A 24,590-nucleotide genomic window follows, 5' to 3' on the forward strand; every position below is an offset into this window, starting at 1 on the left:
TCTACCTGACCGTGGTTTAGTTTCAACAAAACCCCTAATTTTCCACTTCTTGATTAGAGTTTAAACACTGCTGATTGGCATTCTCAATTCCTTGAATATCTTTTTATATCCCTTTCCTGTTTTATACAGTTCAACTACCTTTTCCCGCAGATCCTTTGACAATTCTTTTGCTTTCCACATGACTCAGAATCCAGAAACGTCAGTGCAGCACTGGATGAAAGATGCAAGGGTCTGTCAGGAGTCCAGAAACTCATTGACCTTTTATACACACACACTAATTACAAGCAAACAGATCACAGGTGAGGATGGTTACCTTTAATAGTCATTCAAACCCCACATACATATAAAAAAAACATTTTTTTAAATATGAGCTTATCCTGTAGGGACACAGTAATGCATATTGAGGCTTTTGAGAACAGTTGGCAATACCCTTTTTAATGCATGATGATGATCTGTTTGCTTTGCATTTTTTGGCATTTTATATTGTTATATGATGGAATATTTTAATGATGTGTAACAAACAATATCAGACACATGCTTTTTGCTTTGCTTAATCAAGGTCAGTGATTGGCTTTAAGTTACTGCAATGTTCACATCGTTCTTTGCTTTGATAAATCCCCTTCTTTATGTCAAGTGTTCATATTTTTTATTTTTTTTTTGTATATTTCTAGGACTGTGTCTGAGTGGGCAGCTATTGATACTGATTTCCTTGAGGACAACACAACCAATCAAGAGGTGGGATGTAAAGTATTTTTAAATATCTTCACGTCGGCTTTTTTTTTTTTTTTTTCTAGGACATTAAGAAAAAAACAGTACAAAGTGATAATAAAACAAAAGGCAAAGTTTTAATTGTGTTTATTTGCAGGCTGGCATGAATGCTAAAACCCCGATCATTTGATATAGAAATATAGTTAGAGTTGTATGGTATGTTTTTTTTTTTTTTTTTTTAAGTAATTATCTAACCATAAACCAGTTTGTAATCATGAATACGCCGTCAGCTGCCAGCAGAAAGTAGCTCACTGTTGAATCTACTTTTAGGTCACAGACAATACATTATACTCCTGTGATCAAAAAGAGATTTTGGCTTTATGTCTGCTGTGTGGAGCAATTTTTTAATTTTTCACACGTTAAAATCAGCATATATTTTTCTGAAAGCATAGGCCCTGGAGAATAAAATGGTGGCTACTGCAATTTTTATTTATTTTTTTTTTTTTATGTCGCATGATATTTGCGCAGCTGTTCCTCAAATGCACATTTTCACAAGTAAGATGAATTTTAGCTCACATAAACGCAATATAGGATCGGGGGGGGGGGATGGCAATTTAAAGCCATAAAATGCTTATTTTGGTGAAATAAAGAAATGGGATGTTCATTAAACCAGAACACTCAGGTCTGTTAGACATATGACAACCTGGTAGCTCTTCCAGTTGGATCATCCAGCAGATGTTTCTGCAGACTCCTTCTGAACTCGCCAACGAATACAATTTAAAACAGTTTTTTTGTTTTTGGTTAATGGGTACCAAACATGTCAAGATTCAAAATTGCGTTAAATGGCGACAAACTACGGTACCTTAAATTTTCCATAGGGCAACTCTTTAACCATTTGCTGACTGCACCGTAGCCGAATTATGGCTACAGCGCGGCCGGTTAGTTCGGGGAGGCCGTCCTATGACAGCCTCTCGTGATCGGACCCACCGCATGCCCATGGGCATCGCGCTCTGTGATCGCAGGATACTGCTGATCACAGATTGAGGTAAAGAGTCAATCAGCGACGCTTTACCATGGGATCAGCTTTGTCCTATCACAGCTGATCATGGGGTTAAAAACAGAAGCCAGTTATCGGCACTGAGGAGCATGAGAAGGGGAGAAGAGCGCCGATAACCGGCATCTGTAAAAGGGACTTGTTCACTGATAATCGGGGCAGTCCCATCAGTGCAACCTATCAGTGCTCATCAATGCACGTCAGTAAAGGAGAAAAATTACCTGATTTGCGATATTTTATATCAAACTATGAAAGTGTTTGTTTTTTTTTTTTTTTTTTTTTTTTTTTAATTTTCGGTCTTTGTTTATTTAGCAAAAAATAAACTCCAGTGGTGATAAAATACCACCCCAATGCCCCAGTCTAAAAGTAGCCAAAGTGATTATGGTTTATTGGAAGATATTATGAGCATTTGTATGATTTGCACATAGTTAAAAGGGGTATCCGGTGGCGCGGCATCCTTTTATTATTTGCACTGTTTTTTGTGGGAACACAATTTGACCCCTTTCACACTGAGGCAGTTTTCACGCTGTTTCACATGCCGCCCGAGTGCTTTCACACTGGGGGCGGTGCGCTTGCGAGACGTTTAGAAAATGTCCTGCAAGCAGCATGGTTGGGGCCGATACAGCACTCCAAAAACGCCCCTTCCCATTGGAATGAGTGGGCAGCGCTTCCGAAGGGCCACAACACGGGAGTTTTTAACCCCTTCTTTGGGGTTAAAAGCGCCCTGCTAGTGGCCGAAAAGCGCTAACGCACGGGCGGCCCCAGTGTGAAAGGGGTCTTGGATGCCTTATTTATATTTATGTTTTATGTTTAACGGTGTACAGATTTTGTAGCGCGGGAGCATTTTTTTTTTACTTGTAAGGCATTGCTGCAAACTGAGTGAGAGCAATACGTTTAGGACCATCAATCACAATGAACGCTCTAATAACTTTTAAAGGCTTTTATAGCAGTCCTAGAAAAAAATGTAGGTTACTGTGGTTTTTCTCGCCTTTTAACGGGTACGCGCAGTTTTGAGTCTTGATATGTTTGGTATCAATTTACTCAACGTAACATCATCTTTTTATACTTTATAAAAAAAAAAAAAAAAAAATGGGTATTGTGCTTGTGCGCACAATTCTATTTAGTGTATTTTGTCCTGAAATTTTGCGATTGATAAACAACTGCGCAAATATTGTGTAACGTAAGATGGTGGCTGTGATAATGTCTTCATTTCCAGGGCCTCTGAAATAATTTTAACGGGTGAAAAATTGCCCTGAACAGCAAGTGGTTAAAGTTGAACTACAAGCACTAAAATTTTCTTTTGACCACTTGACCTCCGGAAGATTTACCCCCCCCCCCCCATTCATGACCAGGCCGTTTTTTGCAATGCGGCACTTTTAACTGACAATTGCGCGGTCGTGCAACCCTGCACCCAAATAAAATTGAATGTCATTCTTTTCCCACAAATAGAGCTTTCTTTTGGTGGTATTTTTATCACCTCTGCTTTTTTTGTTTTTTTATTTTTTGTGCGATAAATAAAAAAAAAAAAAAGGTCAATTTTGAAAAAAAAAAAAAAAAGATTTTTTACATTCGGCTATAAAACATACAATAAAAAAATTGAGGTACAGTGTGTAAGGGCGCTCTGAAGCATGAGGACCAAGCAGACAATATCTCTAGAGAGGCAAGGGTCCAATGAAATATATCCAATACTGAGGGCTGCACTCAGAAAAGAGGAGCAAACTCTGAAACAAAATAAGACGGAAGAGAGAGGCGCCTCTAAGTGCAGAATTAGTAGCTGTTTATTTCCCCAAAAAAGATTAAAAACACTTACAAAATCTGGCGAATTAAAAAGCATGTAATCATTGATAATGCAAATGGTCCTGCAGGTGGATGGGTCCCCCCGGCATGTAAAGACTCTCGCAATTGTGTCCTGTGCTGTACCAAAAACATAGAGCTACTGGTAGGACCATTTGCATTATCAATGATTACATGCTTTTTAATTCGCCAGATTTTGTAAGTGTTTTTAATCTTTTTCGGGGAAATAAACAGCTACTAATTCTGCACTTAGAGGCGCCTCTCTCTTCCGTCTTAATAAAAAAATTGAAAATAAATTTAGGCAAGTATGTATTCTGCTACGTGTTTTTGGTATAAAAAAAATAAATAAAAATAATCCTAATAAGGGTATATTGATTTGTTTAGGCAAACATTATAGCGCCTACAAACGATGGGATATATACTGGATTTTTTTTTTTCTTTAATGGCGGCGATCAGCGACTTATAGCGGGACTGCGATAATGTGGCGGACAGTCTGGACACTAACTGAGACTTTGTGGGAACCAGAGACACTAATACAGTTATCAGTGCTAATAATATACACTGTCACTGTACTAATGACGTTGGGAAGGGGTTAACATTAGGGGCTGATTAAAGGGTTAACGGTCTGCTTAGCCAGTGTTTTTGTGTACTGTGGGAGTTGCTTTTACTAGGAGAAGAGATGTATTTTATTCCCTGCTTTGCAGGAACACAGGAACCATCACTTCCACCCCCCTGTCAGAACAGAGATCTACCTTTTTTTTTTTTTTTTTTTTTTTTTTTTTACATAGGCAGATCTCCTTTCTGTGTGTTTTACTGACAAACGGGTGCCAGCGGACATCCAGTGCCTGGCATCCGCCGATCGGCTTTTGCTGTGATTAATTGCAGCAGAGGCGGCCCACCCATGCCCCCTGCAGGTGGAAGTGCAGAGAGAGACACCCTGTAGTAGTAAATCTGCTATGGGGCGGCCAGCAAGTGGTTCAATAAATTCATCAGCAATCACAATGGATATAAATCCACTTGTGTAAACCTTGTAGAAGTAGCAGTGACATCATCACTGGGATGCACAAAGCCTGGGCAGAGCTATGGGACAGACCCAATAGACCCAATCACTACAGATCTCCTGCAGAAAACTACAGCAGGTGGCAGAGACAAGACCAGTCATCCTGTTCAAGGAAATAGAGCTGCAGTGTACGGTTTACGCTTTTGGGAGTGTTGATTTCCTGGTTCCACCATGCTCCCTGTCCTTCCTACCATCAACATCTAAGTCACTACAGGACACAGTATGTAGGGACTGGCAGAGCAAGCCACTGAACACAACAAAGGGCCACAAATCCAGCACCCCCAGAAGTATCAGATTCTGCAGAAACTTCAGCAGGTGTGTTTTTTTTTTTTTACTACTAGATAGGCAGCCGTTTGTAGAAGTGGTGAACATTCAATGCCATCCTTGCAGGGGACACCTTATTTCTTGTACATCACACAATACAGAGGGGTTATTATTGTATTCATGACTATATGGGTTTTGCTGCTACCTTCAGGTGAATAGATGCTGTTGAAAAAAGGCAAAAATCCCAGGCATAACCCATCCCAGCACCACTAAGCTTCAGTTTTGTGCTAATGTTGGAAGGTGGAAAGACGTGCTTCCCTGTATTTCTCAGTTTTTTGTGTTTTTTGCTCTGTTCTCATTACTCCTGGCCTTTTCCTTACTCCCTGATGGGACAGAGGAGAGCCTTAGCTGAACCGTTGACTACAGCCAAGGAGGACTGCACAAGAACCCCATAACCAAGCCCAGGGATGGCCTAAAATGTCTGGGAGTCAGCACTGGATCCTACGTGCAGCGATTTTAAGTATACCCAGATGACCTTGCTGGCAGCTTGCTCTACAGGCCCAGGGTAGTGGACTGCGTGATCAGATCGCAAGGGTTCTCATTAGTTTGGGATGCAAACTTCGGCACTCTCCTTCACTTTGTCTCTTTATGCTGTCAGATGGGGCATCAGAGGAGATTTCTCACTATGAGAAAGAGTTGAAAGCTGTTGAGGATCAGGAATCCTCTGTGGGAAAATCCTTTCAGGAAGAATCTTCTGGGCTCAGGTTGTCTCGGACACAGAAGACCATGGGAGATTTCAGATTCTGCCAAAATTTCCAAGTTTTTTGTTTCCCAGTAAACCCCTTACCCTAAAGTATTGTGAACGGGATAATCCAGAGAAGTTGTTCTCACAACTGAAATGTTTTGCTCACCAGTACCCCATTGAGGAGGAATTTTACAGTTCTGGCAATTAAGCTAATTTATACTTAAGACCCTGGCAGTCCCGATGCATGAGGTCCAGTCTTATAAGCTGCCATGAATACGGACGATGGAAGCTCCTTTTTAGGAATACCTCTTTGAAAGGAGCAACTCTGCAACCCACTGTGATGGATTGCCAAACTCTTAAAGTCTGGGTGGATCATATGCTTCATTCCAGAGAATCCGACCTTGAAGACCCTGCTATTTGATAGCTACTGTAAGTCCTAGAGCCTTAAATTTCTCATTGGATGTTTGGAAGACTCCATAAGGCAGCTTTTATGGGTGGCCACATGAGAAGAATCCTCTGGCTCAAGTGTTAGTTGACAAAACTTCTCTGTAAGAAGCCGAGAGGCTGCCCTTTGAGAGTGAATGCTTGTTTGAACCATCCTTGGATGCCTTCTTCCAGAAGATGATGTGGGAAAAAGGGCTCTCTTACCCCCAAACAAGGTGGTGAAGGTGACAAGTCAGAAACCAGTGACTCCCTTGGAATCCAAGAAGAGCACCTTTCATAAGCAACCAGCCCGGGCTCTAAGCAAAAGCCCACACCCCATTTCTATAAGAATTGGATCCCTAAATTCACTGGTTTGGCAAGCAAATCTTTACAGCGAAGGAGCACCCCACTCATGAGGATGGGGGGCATCTATCAGCCTTTTGTAGCCGCCTTGCCTTAGGAAGTCTGGCAGCTGGGTCTGCAGCGTGGTGTCCAGAGGCTACTAGCTTGATTTTTGCTGCTTTCCCCGCTATCCTTTATGTGCTCAAGTGTGTCTTGGGATCCTACCTTCTATACAGCCATGGAAAGACTGCTGTCCCAAGGGGTCATCACACCTATCAGCTCAGAAACTGACATCAAATGTCCAGCAGATGGTGCTTAGAGAAGGTCAGTACTGAGCCTTCAGAAGTCGGCCTTGGTTCTGAAATGGCTGGAGTACTTGGTCACTGTACAGGTGAAAGTGCTGCTTCTGCGGGAGAAATGACTGTCTCTTTGAGCCCAGCAGCTCCTGAATACCGTAAAATCCCTCCTTCCAATGAAGTGGAAGGTCTTGACGACAGATGCCAGCCTTTGGGTTGTGGAAGTTGTTCTGGAGTACCTCTCGGTTCAGCGTACTTGGTCAATAGAGGAATAAAAGTTGCCAATCAAAACTGCAGGCAATTGGTCTGTCTACCTTTTTGGGGGGCTTCCTGTTGGGGTGCAGTCAGAAAATGCCATGGTTGTGGCATACTGTAGCCATCATGGAAGGACAAGAAGTGGTGCTGCTCAGGAAGCAGCAGACCTTGTCTTAACCAAAACTTCACATTCCGACCCTCTCCACTGGGGCACATTCCTGGCTTGGAAAATTGGTAGGCAATTTTCTCAGCCACCAGGAGCTGAATCTGGAGAAATGGGCTCTTCACCTGCAACGTGCCTTATTACCAGTCAGGGCCTATTCCACCGGGAGTGCCAGTGCTTCCTGGGCTGTTAAGCATCAAGCTTCCTTTGTTCAAGATTGTAAGGCTCCTACCCTTTCTTCCCTTCACATGTTTACTACTACCAGGCAGGTGCTTACTACTCCACAGGTACCAGTATGGGGTGAGAAGGCTTGCAGATGGCTTTGTTTGTTGTGTTTTGGGGCGTGTGGGCCCTGTTGCTGTGTTGCCCAACCATCATGTTCAGAGCTTTGAGACATCCCAAGTAGTATGGATATGAACTCCTCTGTGTCCTAGGATGTATAATTAAGAAATAGGATTTTGGTTTACCTTGGATTATATATATTTTTTTCTTGGATTACGGGACACCGAGATCCCAAACTTTTTGTCTGTGTTCCTCATTGCTTTCTACAACACTGAGGCTTGATAGAGCTGGGAGGGATTATGCCTGGGTGGATATTTTTTTTTTTTTTTTTTTGTCAGTGTCCATTGACCTAAAGATGGCAGCATAAAATACATAGTCCTGAATATTCACTCTTCTGTGTCCTGTGATATACTCCCAAAATATTTTGCAGGTAAACAAGACATTCTAATTTTACAGTTTTTTTTTTTTTAATTTTGGAAACTAAGTCACTAAAATCTTTCCATAGGCAGTCTGCTGACCTTCTTTTGCCTTTTTTAGATCACTTTTGAAAACTATCCAATGTAGCTTTAAATTTCTTATTCTTTTTTGCAGTCTGTGCCCCGGATTTCAGAATTCCAGTGTAACCCTTTGCTTTGCATTAATGGTCATTTGTCATCTAAGTGCAAACCTGATGCAGGTATCGCACCAAAAGATGTTGAATCGAAGGTTAAAACCACTGACCCCGCTACATCTGTAAAATGTGAGACAGATGACATTCATGCTTTGGATGAAGGAGGGAAGAAAGTTGAAAGGCTTGATTTGGAAAAAAGGGGTTCAGAAGCAGATAACCATTCCATTGCGGATAATTCCAAATTACAAGACAAAAAAGGAAAGGAAAAGTCTGGTAAGGAGTGTGTCAAAGAGACCAAGAAAGTTTCCACTCACAAAAAGGAGAAAGAGGGAAAAGAAAACACTAAAGACAAAGATCAGCAAAAAATAAAGGACTCCAAAACTGTGAAACACACCAAAAAGGACAAAATTAAAGAACCAGAAAATGGAGACCTGTCTAGAAAGAACAAAAAGCACACAGAGGACAACAGATCTAGCAAAGATGCGGTAGGAGCAGTAAAGAGCACTTACGGAAACAAAGATAAACCCGAAAAGGAAAATAGACACACAGACAAGGAGAAGGAGCAGACGCACAAAAGCCACAATAAGGAAAAGATGCACACAGGCCATGGGGAGGAAAAGAGGCAGAGAGACCGTGAGAAGGAGAAGAGGCACAAAGATCATGAGAAGGAAAAGAGGCACAAAGATCATGAGAAGGAAAAGGGGCACAAAGATCATGAGAAGGAAAAGGGGCACAAAGATCATGAGAAGGAAAAGGGGCACAAAGATCATGAGAAGGAAAAGGGGCACAAAGATCATGAAAAGGAAAAGGGGCACAAAGATCATGAAAAGGAAAAGGGGCACAAAGATCATGAGAAGGAAAAGGGGCGCAATGACCATGAGCAGAAGACGACGCAGAGTGACCATGAGCAGGAAAAGGTGCACAGTGACCATGAGCAGGGGAAAATGCAGATCGATCATGAGCAGGAAAAGGTGCACAGTGACCATGAGCAGGAGAAGATGCAGAGCGACCATGAGCAGGGGAAAACGCAGATCAACCATGAGCAGGAAAAGGTGCACAGTGACCATGAGCAGGGAAAAACCGAGATCAACCATGAGCAGGAAAAGGTGCACAGTGACCATGAGCAGGGGAAAACCCAGATCAACCATGAGCAGGAAAAGGTGCACAGCGACCATGAGCAAGAAAAGATGCACAAGGACCACGCAAAGGAAAAGGTGCACAAGGACCACGCAAAGGAAAAGGCGAACAAGGACCACGCGAAGGAAAAGGTGCACAAGGACCACGCAAAGGAAAAGGCGCACAAGGACCACGCTAAGGAAAAGGCGCACAAGGACCACGCAAAGGAAAAGGCGCACAAGGACCACGTGAAAGAAAAGGCGCACAAGGACCACGTGAAGGAAAAAGCGCACAAGGACCACATGAAGGAAAAGGCGCACAAAGACCACTCTAGGTCTAAAGAGGGAGAGAGAAATAAAGGTAATGACAAACCAAAGAATCATTCTGAAAAAGAGAGGGGTGAGTTCCAGATAAAGGAAGAAAAGGTAGACTCTCAAATACCAGTTAAAGAATCGGTAAAGGATGTGAAGGGGATCTTTGGAAAGAGGATGCTGGTTGATCTGGATTTATTTCAAGATGCACAGATTGAAGAAAAGAAACCAAAAAACAAGGATAGCACTAAAGTTAAGTTTAAAGAAAATCACAGCAAAGAGGAAAAGAAAGGAGGAAAGAAAGGTGATGACAAAAAGGTCAAAGAAGAATCCAAAAGTGTAAAGAGGGAACGAGAAGATGATGAGAGCATGGAGTCTGATGGTGAGCAAAAGAAAAGGAGGCCTAGCCCCGAGGGTGGAGACATGTTTGTGGAATTCAAACAGGAGAATGAAGAGGACTTCAAAAAGAACAAAGCAGCTACTGTCAAAAAGAGGAAGATCAAGGAAGACCAAGAGGAGAGAGAGACCAAGAGGAGCAAAACTGAGAAAGGGAAGACTAAAACACAGAACAGCAAAGCAAAAGGAGGAGTGGCAAAGAGTAAAGAGGAGAAACAGAAAGAGGAGGATGCATCCAAATGGAAGTGGTAAGTGTATGTCTAGTGTCTCCAACATGTAACCTGCGAGTTCTGAGCGTTTGGCTTGCTGTGTTCCAGATCTCAATGTGTGCTCTGAGGGGTTATAGCTTTGGAGCCATTGGCTGTTAAGCACATTATTAATATTCAGGATTTATTTAGCGCCAACAGTTTACTCAGGGCTTTTCAACATGAGGGCAAGACAGTACAGTTACAATACAAATCAATACAGGAGGGATCAGAGGGCCCTGCTCGTTAGAGCTTACAATCTAGAAGGGGAGGGTCAAGTGGAACAAAAGGTAATAACTGTGGGGGATGTACAGATGGACAAAATTAAAATACATTTATGAGGTGTGGGTAGGGTAGGCTTCTCTGAAGAGAAGTGTTTTCAGGGATCGTCTAAAAGCTAATAGAGTAAGAGATAATTGGGCAGATTGGGGTAATTGGCGTTCCATAGGATTGGAAAGGCTCTGGAAAAGTCCTGGAGACAAGCGTGGGAGGAGGTGACGAGGGAGCTAGAGGGAAAGGAGGTCTTGTGAGATTTAGCTTGGAAGCTGAATCAACTCCTGGGCTCTTGCTACAGCTTGCTCCATAGAAGTGCTCAGTAGCAAAGCACTGTAAATCCTGTTCTTCTGTATTGTTTTTACAGATCTAAAATTGGGTTTGGGCTATATATCAGTACCTCATCCATAATTACCGTATATACTCGAGTATAAGTCGAGGCCCTAATTTACCACAAAAAAATGGGAAAAACTTAGTGACCCGAGTATAAGATGAGGGTGAGAAATGCACAGCTACTGTAAGTGGAAACGAGGGTCAACAATGCCCATTTTGCAGCCTCACTGTGCCCATTTGCATGCCTCACTGTGCCCATTTGCAGCCATAGGTCCCCCGAACTTCAAACTCGGTAGTTAAGGGTTCCTAGATGCCCCCTAGCTGCAGCCAAAATTTGGGGTCTCTGAACCCAAATCGTCCCGAAATGACATTGCTGCAGATGGACACAGTTGACCGATTTTGGGGCCCCGTATCTTGGGGCCACTTAGTGCTAGGAACCCCAAATTTGGTGTGGTATCCAAAGCTGGGGTTTCTAGCTTCAAGTGTCCCCGAGATACAGGGCCCCAAAAATCGGTTCAGAAAATGTCAAGCACTTTTCTGCAGCAGAGAATGACATTTTCCGAACCGGCTTTGGGGCCCTGTATCTCGGGGCCTCTTGGTCCTAGGAACCCCAGCTTTGGAGATGTTATGGTTCCACTGGGTTCACACACCAAATTTGGGGTTCCTAGCACCTAGTGGCCCTGAGATACGTGGCCCCAAAGTCGGTTCCGAAAATGAAATTTTTTGCTGCAGAAAAGTGCTTGACTCGAGTATAAGTCGGGGGGGCACTTTTAGCACAAAAAAAATGTGCTGAAAAACTCGACTTATACTCGAGTATATACGGTAACACTTAAAGAATGCATATAAGAACCTTGGGGACTTTACTGGTACCAGAGGAGGACAGTGACACAGTTTCATAAAAAAGATTGTTTATTACAAAAAGTTTAAAAAAATGTGTTCGCATTATACTGATAAAATCATAGTCAGTGCTCATTATGGATGATGAAGGCCATATAATTAAACTTCAACAATATTTCTTTGCTAATATTTCAAAAGGTTGATGCGTTACACAAAACATTTGCTTCCTCGGGACCTCAATATCTTGTCAGTAAAGAAAATTGGCATACACCAATCGGAGCCAAGCGAAAGCCAATGGGTGTGCCGTATGACGCAAAGCTGTGGTATACCATGTGGCGCAATGGAGCCATACAGAATAATGAGATTAGATGGTCTCCGTAGATAAATCCCAGAAGAGAAAATCGGCACTAGAAAAAGATCATGATATCAAGATGTTCAATCTGCTACAGATTAATATGACCTGAGTTGATGGTGCCAAACATAACCAATGACGTATATCTATCGCAGAAACTATTCGTTCCTCTAGGTTCACAAAGCTGATGAGGATAAACACCATCAGTGGGGTCACATCAAAAGATATACAGCAACTCCGTGCCAAATAGTATGTGCCTCTTCATATATTAAGCTGATCCACAGCAGTAAATCATTCAACACGCCTGCAGCAAATGCATCGCACCATCCACCATGTTTGTATTGTTTTTACAGCAGAAGTAATGTGGCAAGATGGTACTACTTTCAACCTGGAGACTAGAGGAAGGCTGATACAGCTCTGTACTACTATTTTTTTTTTTTCCCCTGCAGCAATAGACCACTGCTATAATTTTCCCAATAGGAAATTCGTAATATATAAAAATAAATCCAATTAAATATGTTGAAACAAATCTCTCTTAATTCTCAGGTCCCAACAAATACTTAGGGTGCTCAAGTTGACTTGTGCTCTTACTGTCTATGAAGTTCTTGGGACAAGGGGCCCCATACAAAAATTGATAAGGAGGTACACACTGACAGGGCCACACCTAGTGATCCCGATTGCCGTAGAAGAGTGTTGGCAATTATTCAGCCACTAAAGATTGTTGGATTCATACCTTTTCTATATTTTGAAGAAATTGCTTTTCATTATGCTGGGGTGTGGTTAATACAGGAAAAAAAGAGCTAACGTGCCCAACACATATCTTGTACAGGGAGCTTTCTACAACTCAAAGAGCCACCTGAAGGACCTTACGCCCAAAGCTGTCACCAGAGGAGGTCCTGATCAGAGATTGGGAAGCCAACTGCTGTCTGTAAAAAAAAAAAAAAAAAATGCAAGAGCAGAGATCTGTCTCTTGATTGTACTAGGGCCCAAACAATGGTTCAGACCCAACCACTGGAAAGAAAGGATCCATCCCATGGAGAAGTTCTTGGGGTAGCCTCTTGATTCACACCAAGCAAAAAGTACGCCTTCCATGTCTGCTGAGGTGCTAAACCCTGCAGGATGCGTACTTGGCGTTATCACAATGCTACCTAAAGCCGCAGAGATGCCCCTATCCCTTATGACCTGGGCTTCAACAGTCATGCCATTATAGCAAGTGGCCGAGGAGCAGGGTGGTAAATCGAACCTTGGAAAACAGATCAACACATCTGGCATAGCTACAAGAATTATTAACAGGTCGATGTACTACGGTCTCCTTGGCCAATCCAGGGCTATGAGAACCATCGGGAAACCCTCCACCTTGTTAATGCAAAACATTTGAGGAAGAAGCTTCAAGGGAGGAAAGTTTTTAGCTTGAAGTGCACTGATCCCATGGAGCCACTAGTACATTTGCTGCTTTCACCAGTGGGACTCATCCAGTTTGTTTAATCTGGCAGTCAGGAGGGTCCACATCTGGTGTCCCACAACCTGTGACACAGGGCTTGGAATGCCCGGGGGTTCAAAGACCACGCTCCCCGGTCCAGATGCTGCACACTGAGAAAATTGGAACCTTATGTTTTGCCCAAGACAAGGTTCACTCTACCGCTTTTGCCACAGCAAGACCCCTTGTTCCTCATCATTGATGAGGGTATGCTGCTGTTTTGGTATTGGGAAGGTGATGCACCGACCGTGCCCCCCTCAGCTTAACAGGCTTTTGTTCATACCCGGGATCTTCTAAAACACATTGTGGAATATTTTACCAGAGCAGGATTCTGAAGCCCTGAGGGCAAGGGATAGCTTGATCTTTTCGAGTCCTACCAATCCCTGGACAGGACTTACTTATCCTATTATGTCAGAATATTCCATTGCACATTCCTTAAATGGAACAGGCTCCACTATGAGACCCAATGCGCTCATGCAGAAGTGGGATGCCTGATGGCTCTTGGACTGGAGCACACAAACCTGAAACTGGTGAGGCAAGTTTCTCCATGGGAGGGGAGTGGGGAATAACTTGGTCTGGTAAATGCCGAGGACCAGCCACAGGTATTTTAAGTGATTAGTTTGGGTTGGCAACAGGTTGAAGGTTCAGGATCCAACCAATGCAATATCTGAATGGTCTGGAACACATTGTCCTCCACAGACATGTCGACTATTCCCCTCCTGAGGAGGTTGTTTAGGTAACCTTCAATCCTGAGACCTCAAATGATAAAGGGCAAACACTGAATATTGTACCTTGTTTAACACCTGAGGTGCAAAGGACAGGCTGAATTTAAGGGCCATGAACTGATAGTACAGAGGGCTTACTGCAAAGCAGAATGAAACTTGTGTACGTGAATGTAAGTATTTAAGGTTTAGACGTCCACAATAGGATAATAGGAGTGCACTAAGGAAAACGTCCAGGTGCTGGGGAGAAGCCAAAAGATTGAAGGTGACAAAAAGCAGGGGGAAGGGAGCAAAACTTAAAGCTTGTAACCTTATAACCACACCTCTTGTGCCCAGGTATGGAGTATGCAGGACTTGCAGTAGTCTGTGAAAACCAGTGAATGGCCCCCCCGCTTTGGAAAGCGGGAGCATTCCATGCAGCGGAAGCAGAACCAAACTTGGGAGGCTCTCGATGTGGGCACATTCAGAGAAAGAAATGCTTTTGAGAAGTAGTGAAAGGACTTGTGAATCGGCTTCTTCCACTAGGGAAGGCAAGTACTCTTTCCCCAGTAGCAACCTTAAAGCGGAGGTCCGCCCACCCCTGAAAAAATTAAAAGCCAGCAGCTACACATACTACAGCTGCTGACTTTTAATAATAGGACACTTGTATGTCCTGGAGTCCAGCGATGTCTGCACCGCAGCTGTTTCCATCGGCTGGTCGGGTGCTACCGTTGCCGGTAAGGGAACCGGTAGTGAAGCTCTACAGCTACATGCCGCATCCCTACTGCTGAAGTAATGTGGTCTCCCGGAAGTGGGGAACAGATGCAGCAGAGGGGGGGAGCAGACAACTGAGCGGAAATTCCACTTTGGGTGGAACTCCGCTTTAACAATAGCACACTACATTAACCTAAGAAATACTTTTTACAAATGAGTTCTGCAACACTTCAGTCATAAAGTCCTGTACAAGTGGACTGACCGACCAGTGCAAGAGGCTTCAACAAGCCATATCAGCTAAAATGTAAAACCAAACACATGAGGTCCATGCAATCGATTTGTGGGTCAATGTCAACATTGGCTAATCACACTTAAAGAATTTGACCCATTCAACAGTGGTCTGGCATAAGAGAACTACAGCCAAAACCTCGTAAAAGGTGCAGCCTGCCAGAGGGAAAATGGAAAGCGCTTTCAATCTTATTTGTGGAACCTTAAATGAAAGAACATGATCTACAAGAATAGGAAGCACCTTGCAAGGGCAAGAGAGATTGCCAGATCTATAGCCAGAATGGACCACTTAATGACTCCTAATTAAGAATATGGGGCAATAAAAAATTGGGAGGCACAAAAAACCCTATTTGGATGCTTTCAAACTTCATAAATGACTCCAAAAGATGACATAAATTCTTGTTTTTGAGGCCTTAAAGAACTGTAGTACCCAGGGCTGGAGACAGCACTGCTGGAAGTGGCAGTTTTTTTTTTTCTAGTTTTAAGGCGTGCACCTAATCAATAAGGGTTTAAATGGTCTCTTTCAACTTGGAAGCCATAGCAGAAGACTGCATCTCTTCAGGAGAAAGCTCATTGACCTTTTTGGTGGACAGTGTGTCAGGGACTCCTGGTACTGCTGTTATGGAATGGTACCTGTTGTAGCTGCAAATGTGGTAGACCGTGTACAGACCCAAGGAAGGAGGCTAAGCTTCAAGTACTCACGGAACCTGGTTAACTGTCGGACAATGCTCAAGACCAGGGGGTCGAACAGATGAGGAATCAGAGCTCCATGGTGGCTCTTGTAGCAGATGCAGCAATGAGAAGATGTTTTCTCGATTGAGTCATCCGAGATGGAGCAAGCATACAGGCAATGCTAACAGCTCTCAACCTCAAAATCACTGAGCATCAGAATGGGTGATTTAAGAGACTTTGAATGTGGCATGGTTGTTGGTGCCTGACGGGCTGGTCTGAATATTTTAAAAACTTCTGATCTACTGGGATTGTCACACACGACCATCTCTCAGATTTACAGCGAATGGTGCGAAAAAGAGAAAATATCCAGTGAGTGGCAGACGTGTGGAGGAAAAAGCCTTGTTGTCAGAGGAGAATGGGCAGACTGGTTCCAGATGATAAAAAGGCAACAATAACTCAAACAACCACTCGTTACACCCAAGGTATGCACAAGATATCCAACCTTGAAGTAGGCTGCAGCAGCAGGAGACCACACCAGGTGCCACTCCTGTCAGCGCAGAACAGGAAACTGAGGCTACTGGCTTACCAAAACTGGACAATAGAAGATTGGAAAAACGTTGCCTGGTCTGAGGAGTGTCTATTGCAGCTGCAACATTCAGATGGTAGGGTCAGAATTTGGTGTAAACAACCTGAAAGCATGGATCCATCCTGCCTTGTATTAACGGTTCAGGCTGGTGGTGCAGCAACTGCGTGATGCTATCATGTCACTATGGACCAAAATCTCTGAGGAATGTTTCCAACACCTTGTTGAATCTATTCCACGAAGAATGAAGCCAAAAGGGGGTCCAACCCGGAACTAGCAAGGGGGACCTAATAAAGTGGTCGGTGAGTATGTGTGTCTATACAGTATCTCACAAAAGTGAGTACACCCCTCACATTTTTGTAAATGTTTTATTCTATCTTTTCATGTGACAACACTGACACATTTTCACTTAGGGGTGTACTTACTTTTGTTGCCAGCGGTTTAGACATTAATGGCTGTGTTTTGAGTTATTTTGAGGGGACAGCAAATTTACACTGTTATACAAGCTGTACACTCACTACTTTACATTGTAGACAAGTGTCATTTCTTCAGTGTTGTCACATGAAAAGATAGAAGAAAAGATTTACAGAAATGTGACTGAGGGGTGTGCTTACTTTTGTGAGATACTATGTGTGTGCATGTGTATATATATATCTCTCTCTCTCTCTCTATATATATTAGGGCTGAAACAACTAATCAATTAATCGACAACTAATCGATTATGAAATTAATCGATTACTATTTTCATAATCGATTAATCGGCCAGTAACATAATGGGGTTAAATAAAACCCTAAAATGAGCCCTTTATAGAAGAGCAAATAATCGCTACTGCAAATATTACTTTCACAGTTCTACACTAAAAAAATGAACCCCTTACAGTAGTGATTATCTGCTTTTTTTGTACTATAAAGGGCTAGTTTTAGTTGTTTGAACCCCATTGTGTTACTAAATGTCTTAGACCTGGTTCACATCTATGCGTGTTTTTTGGTGCTTTTTGCAGAAACGCACTACAGTTCATTTACATGTTTTCCTATGGGACATGTTCACACAAAACGGTGCTTTTTTGGTTCAATGTACTTCAATTGAATAGCTGCAGAAAAGCATGTAATGCGTTTTTGCAGCAATTTGTGTTTTTTAATCTGCCCAACAACAAATTGGCAAAAAAAAATGCAAAAATGCAAATCGCAGCAAAATCACGTGCGCAGAATTGAAAACGCACAGCAAAAAGCACTGCAGAAACAGATCAAAAGCAAACAGCATAGGTGTGTACCGAGCCTTATTCTGGCCACACGGATCAATTTCAGACGAGAATATTCAGACAAAAAATCTTTGTACATTCGCTGAATGAAAGAACGAACGTTCTTAAAATGACATTATTTTTGAAGGAAGACATTGTTTTTGTTTTTAATAAAAAAATTTGATCACTGAGTCTGATGATATTTACCAGATTCGCCCTTTAATAGTATATACAGTATATATCCTCTAATAGTATATACAGTATATATCCTCTAATAGTATATACAGTGTATATCCCCTCTAATAGTTTATACAGTGTATATCTCTTCTAATAGTATATACAGTATATCTCTTCTGTCTGTTATGCTCAGAGTGGATTCAATATTTTGCTCCCTAACCATATAGTTGGTTATTTATATTTACCACTGCATAGAGATTTTTAAGAACAAATTACCTTTTTTTAAAAACTTTACACATTAACTAAATTATACACCACGCTTTTTTTTTTAAGGTTATTAACCGATTAATCGAAACAATAATCGGCCAACTAATCGATTATGAAAATAATCGTTAGTTGCAGCCCTAATATATATATATATATATATATATATATATATATATATATATATATATATATATATATATATATATATATATATATATATCTCTCTCATTTTTTTTCTTTTTTTTTTACTTTCTGCTATAAAATGTATCCAAAAAAAAAAAAATGTTCTTCATCAATGTATTCTACATATTTTTGGTAAAAAAAAAACCTCAATAGGATATCTATATCTATATCTATATATAGATATATATATCTATATATCTATATATAGATATAGATATAGATATATATAGATATATAGATATAGATATATAGATATATACATCTATATATATATATACATCTATATATATAGATCTATATATATAGATCTATATATATAGATATATATATATATATATATATATATATATATATATATTTATTTATTTATATATTATAGTTGAAAGGGTGAGGTGCACAACGATATATATATATATATATATATATATATATATATATACACATACACTGGACAAAATTATGGAAACACCAGGTAAAAGAAGAAAATTGTTACCTAAAATGGTGTTGGACCACCTTTGTGGCATCCAAGATGCCCTGAATTCTTCTGGGAATTGACAAGTGTGTGTATGTATGTATGTATGTGTATATATATATATATTATGCACAGCCACTGACATTTCTTTAGTTAACTTAAAAAGGAAGTGCAGGGAGTGTGATGCTTGTAGCTTATGGCCATAGACAGCTTTACTAGAACACGGCACATCATTGTGTACAATTATTATGTAAGCTAAGGCTGCTCTGGGTCTGTTTCCAAACAAAAGTACTTTTCAAATTGGAAAAAAAAAACGTGTTGCTTTAAATTTAAGACAAATTAAAACCTAAAAGTACATTTGTTTTGATTTTTTTTTCCAGATGATCATATTTGATTCATAGGGTTATAAGATGTTTTTAAATTTCAATTCTTTGCCTTCATAACTGTAAAAATCATTAGCGATAGAAAAAGTGATGCGAGCTGATAGCTAATCCTCCCACCATGTGAACAGCAGTGACCTCAAATTACCCTATTCTCGCTTTATCTTTAAACTACACTTCCCAGGATGCCTGTGTGCTGCTGCCAGCTGATTGGTTGAGTTTCAGGAAGTAATCTGGGCTGGAAAGGGTCACCCACATGTGCTCAGCAGACATGAATATGTGTGTCCTCTGTGTGTGTCATGTTCAGGAATTGCTGTAGGCTGCTGTCTAAGTTTACTTTATACTCAGACTGGTATAGTGGGGGAGTCCTGACAGTGCGAGTGCAGAGAGCAAATTCTAGCAAGCCTTGTACCAGACAGTGGTAAGAAGCTGATCATTACTGTCTGTCTGTGCGTTTGTGTTCTTGCTTTTCGTAGGATTGTGAGGTTTTGGAAACAAAGTGTTTTTGAAACGTCAGGTGAGAACTGAGATCTTTCAACCGCTGGTGTTTTTGGGCAAAGCTTTATACCCAGATATACACTATGTCTAATTAGAAATGGAGATGCACACCGCGCTGCCATACTAGTCAATCAGCACAGACTTTCAGTATGTTTTTAACCCAGATAAACCCTTGAAGTATTATTTAGGTTTTGTGGAAACCCCCTACTAAAAAGGGCTATTTTTTCGGGTTATAGTGCATTAGCATAATCGATACATTGTAGACAAAACAATCAAGAATGTGAGGTGCCCTGACTATCTTACATCCAAGGCAGATGATTTATTAACGAGTTCCAGCCAATTCTGACATTCCTCTCCTACATGTAAAATTCTGCATTTTTTTTTTTTTTTTTATACTAGAAAATGATCAGAACCCCCAAACATTATATACACTGCCCAAAAAAATCAAAGGAACTCATCAGTTCTCAATGGGGAAAAATATCATGCTGGATATCTATACTTTTTATGGACTGGGTAATGTGTTAGGATCTATACTGGTATGGACTGGGTAATGTGTTAGGATCTATACTGGTATGAACTGGGTAATGTGTTAGGATCTTAACTGGTATGGACTGGGTAATGTGTTGGGATCTATACTGGTATGGACTGGGTAATGTGTTAGGATCTATACTGGTATGGACTGGGTAATGTGTTGGGATCTATACTGGTATGGACTGGGTAATGTGTTAGGATCTATACTGGTATGGACTGGGTAATGTATTGGGATCTATACTGGTATGAACTGGGTAATGTGTTAGGATCTATACTGGTATGGACTGGGTAATGTGTTAGGATCTATACTGGTATGGACTGGGTAATGTGTTAGGATCTATACTGGTATGGACTGGGTAATGTATTGGGATCTATACTGGTATGGACTGGGTAATGTATTGGGATCTATACTGGTATGGACTGGGTAATGTGTTAGGATCTATACTGGTATGGACTGGGTAATGTGTTAGGATCTATACTGGTATGGACTGGGTAATGTGTTAGGATCTATACTGGTATGGACTTGGTAATGTGTTAGGAACAAAAGGATGCCACATCATTTGATGAAAATTTATCAACCTTCAAAGGGCTGAATTCAAATTAGACACCCCGAAAATCAAAGTGAAAAAATGATGCAGCAGGCTCGTCCATTTTGCTGAAATTTCATTGCAGCAACTCAAAATGGTTTGAGTAGTTTGTATGGCTCCTACTTGTATACTTGCCTGACAATGTCGGGTCATGCTCCTAATGAGAAGAGCATACTCTCGCCACATGAGGTAGGGCATTGTCATGCACCAGGAGGAACCCAGGACTCACTGCACCAGTGTAGGGTCTGATAATGGGTCCAAGGATTTCATCCTGATACCTAATGGCAGTCAGGGTACCGATGTCTAGCCTGTGGAGGTCTCTGCCTCCCTCCATGGATATGCCTCCCTAGACCATCGCTGACCCACCACCAAACTGGTCATGCTGAACAATGTTACAGGCAGCAGAACGTTCTCCATGGCTTCTCGAGACCATTTCGTGTCTGTCACATGTTCTCAGGGTGAACCCTGTAGTAGCAGGAGCCATTGACTCCCACTGCTGTCAATCAAATCCAACTACGTGGGGGGGCCGTGCCAAGTTCTGCTGTTTATGTCAAGGGGCGCAGCAGCAGGACACGGGAGCGCGCACGCACGAGTGCCCCCAGGGAAACCGCTTCTCCGTGAGGGCACTTGATGCAGGGAGGAGCCAGGAGCGCCACTGGGGGACCCCAGAAGAGGAGGATCGGGGCCACTCTGCAAAAGCCTCACACAGAGAAAGGAAGCATAACGTTTGTTATTTAAAAGAAAAAGCGAACCTTTACCGCCCCTTAAGTGCCGGTTCACTAAGGGGCAACCCAACTTACAGCGTGATTTTGCAAGGCTATTTGGAGGCGACTTTAGTGCGACCTTGAGCAACTTAGAAACGCAACTTAGTCTCCCCCAGGACAGGCGACATTGGCTGTGGCCAATCACAGAATAATCAGCTCTGTGGGAGGGAGGGGGTTGCCTGGGTAAACTTGAGGTGTACCGGGGTAAATTCTTTTCTTTTTCCTGTAAAGTCGCTTCAATATACAGTGGAGCCTTGGATTACGAGCATAATCCGTTCCAGGAGAATGCTTGTAATCCAAAGCACTCGCATATGAAAGCGAGTTTCCCCATAGAAGTCAATGGAAATGAAGATAATTCGCTCCGCATTGACTTCTATTGCATGCAATATCACATGTGGCCAGAGGTGGGGTGGGGGGGCGCCGGAGAGCCTCGGAAATACTCGGGGACAGCTCGGCTGAACTCAGGCTCAGGAACCGAGTGATTCCGAATTGCTCCGAACCGTTCCGAGTGTCACTGGCGCCCCCACACCTCTGGCCAAATGCGGAACTGCACACCACATTAGCTTGAATTCTGCTCATTTTGCAAGACAACACTGGCAAACCGAGTCAGAATTAAAAAAAAAAAAAAAGTTGCATGTCTTTCAAAATGCTCGTTAGCCGCGTTACTCGTTAACCAAGGTTCTACTGTAGATGGAGATCCGACTTGGAGGTGACTTCCATTGAAATCTATGGGTACAAGTCGCCTTGTAATAAGTAGTACAGGAACCTTTTCTGAAGCTGGAATGACTTCATTAGTGTGCATTATGACGGCTCTCATTCACTTCAATGGCCTTTCTTATGTCCAGCGACTTGAGGACTTACAAGTCGGGTCCCAAGTCGCTGTAGTGTAAACCGGGACTTAAAGATGATGTTATGGCGAGTAAATAGCTAATAAACATATCACGCTTTAAAATAGCATACACCCGGTTTCTGACGTCACAGAAGAGGAGTGGAGGTCGTCGCATCCTTACCGGGGCCCCTCGATAACTTGGGAGGGACCGGTAAACACGGCGGCGATGGGAGGGGCCGGGGTCCCCCTTCCTCCGCCTGTAAAAGTGATCGAATGGCTGCCCACACACTCCATTCACTTTTCTATTGTAGGGAATCGCTGGCACAAAAAAAAATTATATATTGACCATTACTACAGCGAGGACTGAGATGTCTTCACTCCCGCCCAAAGACGTATATATGTCCGTAGGGCGGACAGGGAGCGCTTAAATAAAACAAGAATGTGAGGCACCCTGACTATTCTACACTCAAGGCAGTGGGGTGTTTAGAGTGAAGGCGATTTAGTTAAATAAGGGAAATGTATGCCGACTTTTTAAAGAAAAATGCGTTTCTCGCCCCCTTTCACTCTGCTTACAAATCGCCCTCCGGTGCCTTTACCTTCTTCAATCTTCCTTCTCATCCAGAATATGGCCGCTGTATATATCCATTCATATCTGATCCCAGCACAGGTAGTTACTGACTAGCAAATATTTGCAAGCAATGCAAAGATGGAAATGAGGAAACAGATGGTCCTTTGTGCCCTGTGTTGTTTTTTTTTTTTTTTTTTTTATTACCCTAAGGCCCCTTTCATACTTATACGACTTGTCCCACGATTTTGTACTGCAAAATCATATGACAAGTCATTCTCCATTATTTTCAATGACTACCATTCATATTGGCACAACTTCAAGTCGTGCCGACTTCAAAGTATTCCCTGCACTACTTTGGTCCAACTTCCATGCGAGTTGTACTCCATAGACCTCAATGTTAAACCCTCAAGTAGCATGCAAATCGTGCCTGAATAATATAGACACGATTTCAGTACGACTTTGTAAGCACAAGCCTCACACCATGTATGTTTTCATTTGTTAATGCCAAAGTCGTACAAAGTAGTACTGCGGCAAAATAGCGGCTGTAAAATCGCGCGACTTTGAAGTCGTATAAGTGTGAAAGGGGCCTTACATAGATATATATTTTGCTGTGAATTTGTTGTGATCCTGATTTCATGATTGTAGGTGGGAAGAAGCCAATCATGACGATGGCACCAAGTGGAAATTTCTTGAACATAGAGGCCCGTATTTTGCTCCTCCATATGAACCTCTTCCAGATGACGTCAAATTCTACTATGATGGTAAGGGCAACCAGTGCCAACCCTTCTTTTAATGGTATGTGCAACCAGTGCCAACCCTTCTTTTAATGGTATGTGCAACCAGTGCCAACCCTTCTTTTAATGGTATGGGCAACCAGTGCCAACCCTTCTTTTAATGGTATGTGCAACCAGTGCCAACCCTTCTTTTAATGGTATGTGCAACCAGTGCCAACCCTTCTTTTAATGGTATGTGCAACCAGTGCCAACCCTTCTTTTAATGGTATGTGCAACCAGTGCCAACCCTTCTTTTAATGGTATGTGCAACCAGTGCCAACCCTTCTTTTAATGGTATGTGCAACCAGTGCCAACCCTTCTTTTAATGGTATGGGCAACCAGTGCCAACTGTTAATTTTTACTGCAGGGTTCTCCGAATTTTCTAAGCAAAGGGCCAGTTTACAGTCCTTCAGGCTTGGGGGGGGGGGGAGACTGTGGCCAGTGGGAGTAGAAAATGCCCCAACATCAGTGCCCCATCATTGGTTTTAAAGGGAGAAATAGTGGCCAATTGTTGGTATCAATGAAAGAATAGTGCCCCATTGATGGTGTCAGTTGGGGGAATGGTACCCCATCATTGGTATCAGTGGGAGGAATAGTGCCCCATCATTGGTGTTAGTGGGAAGAATAGTGCCCCATCATTGGTTTTAATTGGAGAAATAATACCACGTTGTTGGTATCAATAGAAGAATCGGGCCCGGTCTATGGTGTCAGTGGGGGGAATGGTGCCTCATCATTGGTTTTAATGGGAGGAATAGTGCCCTATTGTTGGTATCAGTGGAAGTATATTGCCCCATTAATGGTGGCAGTAGGGGTAATAGTGCCCCATCATTGGTGTCAATGGGAGCAATTTTCCCCCTTCATTGGTGTCAGTGGGAGGAATAGTGCCCCATCATTAGTTTTAATGGGAGAAATAGTGCCCGTTGGTATCAATAGAAGAATCGTGCCCCATCGATGATGCCCCAAACGCCAGATAAAACCTAGCAAAGGGCACTTGCTGACCGCGCTATAGCCAAGAGACGGTTACAGCGC

At 42.3% G+C, this 24,590-nt stretch overlaps 2 protein-coding genes across 2 annotated transcripts in view; both read left to right on the top strand.

Moving 5' to 3' along the window:
- The window catches only part of LOC141145751 (uncharacterized), a 52,318-nt gene extending 46,485 nt beyond the window's left edge, over positions 1–5,833 (top strand). Inside the window, exons 8-10 of the mRNA XM_073632633.1 lie at positions 672–742; positions 5,539–5,644; positions 5,716–5,833. Of these exons, the coding sequence (XP_073488734.1) occupies positions 672–742; positions 5,539–5,644; positions 5,716–5,833 (295 nt within the window). The remainder of the gene's footprint in view (positions 1–671; positions 743–5,538; positions 5,645–5,715) is intronic.
- Positions 5,834–7,994: 2,161 nt separating this feature from the next.
- LOC141144066 (uncharacterized) overlaps positions 7,995–24,590 on the top strand; it is a 65,087-nt gene continuing 48,491 nt past the window's right edge. Inside the window, exons 1-2 of the mRNA XM_073629425.1 lie at positions 7,995–10,067; positions 23,434–23,549. Coding sequence (XP_073485526.1) covers positions 8,590–10,067; positions 23,434–23,549 — 1,594 coding nt within the window. The 5' untranslated portion in view covers positions 7,995–8,589. The remainder of the gene's footprint in view (positions 10,068–23,433; positions 23,550–24,590) is intronic.

Source organism: Aquarana catesbeiana, linkage group LG05 (assembly GCF_042186555.1).
Source record: "Aquarana catesbeiana isolate 2022-GZ linkage group LG05, ASM4218655v1, whole genome shotgun sequence".
NCBI lineage: Eukaryota > Metazoa > Chordata > Amphibia > Anura > Ranidae > Aquarana > Aquarana catesbeiana.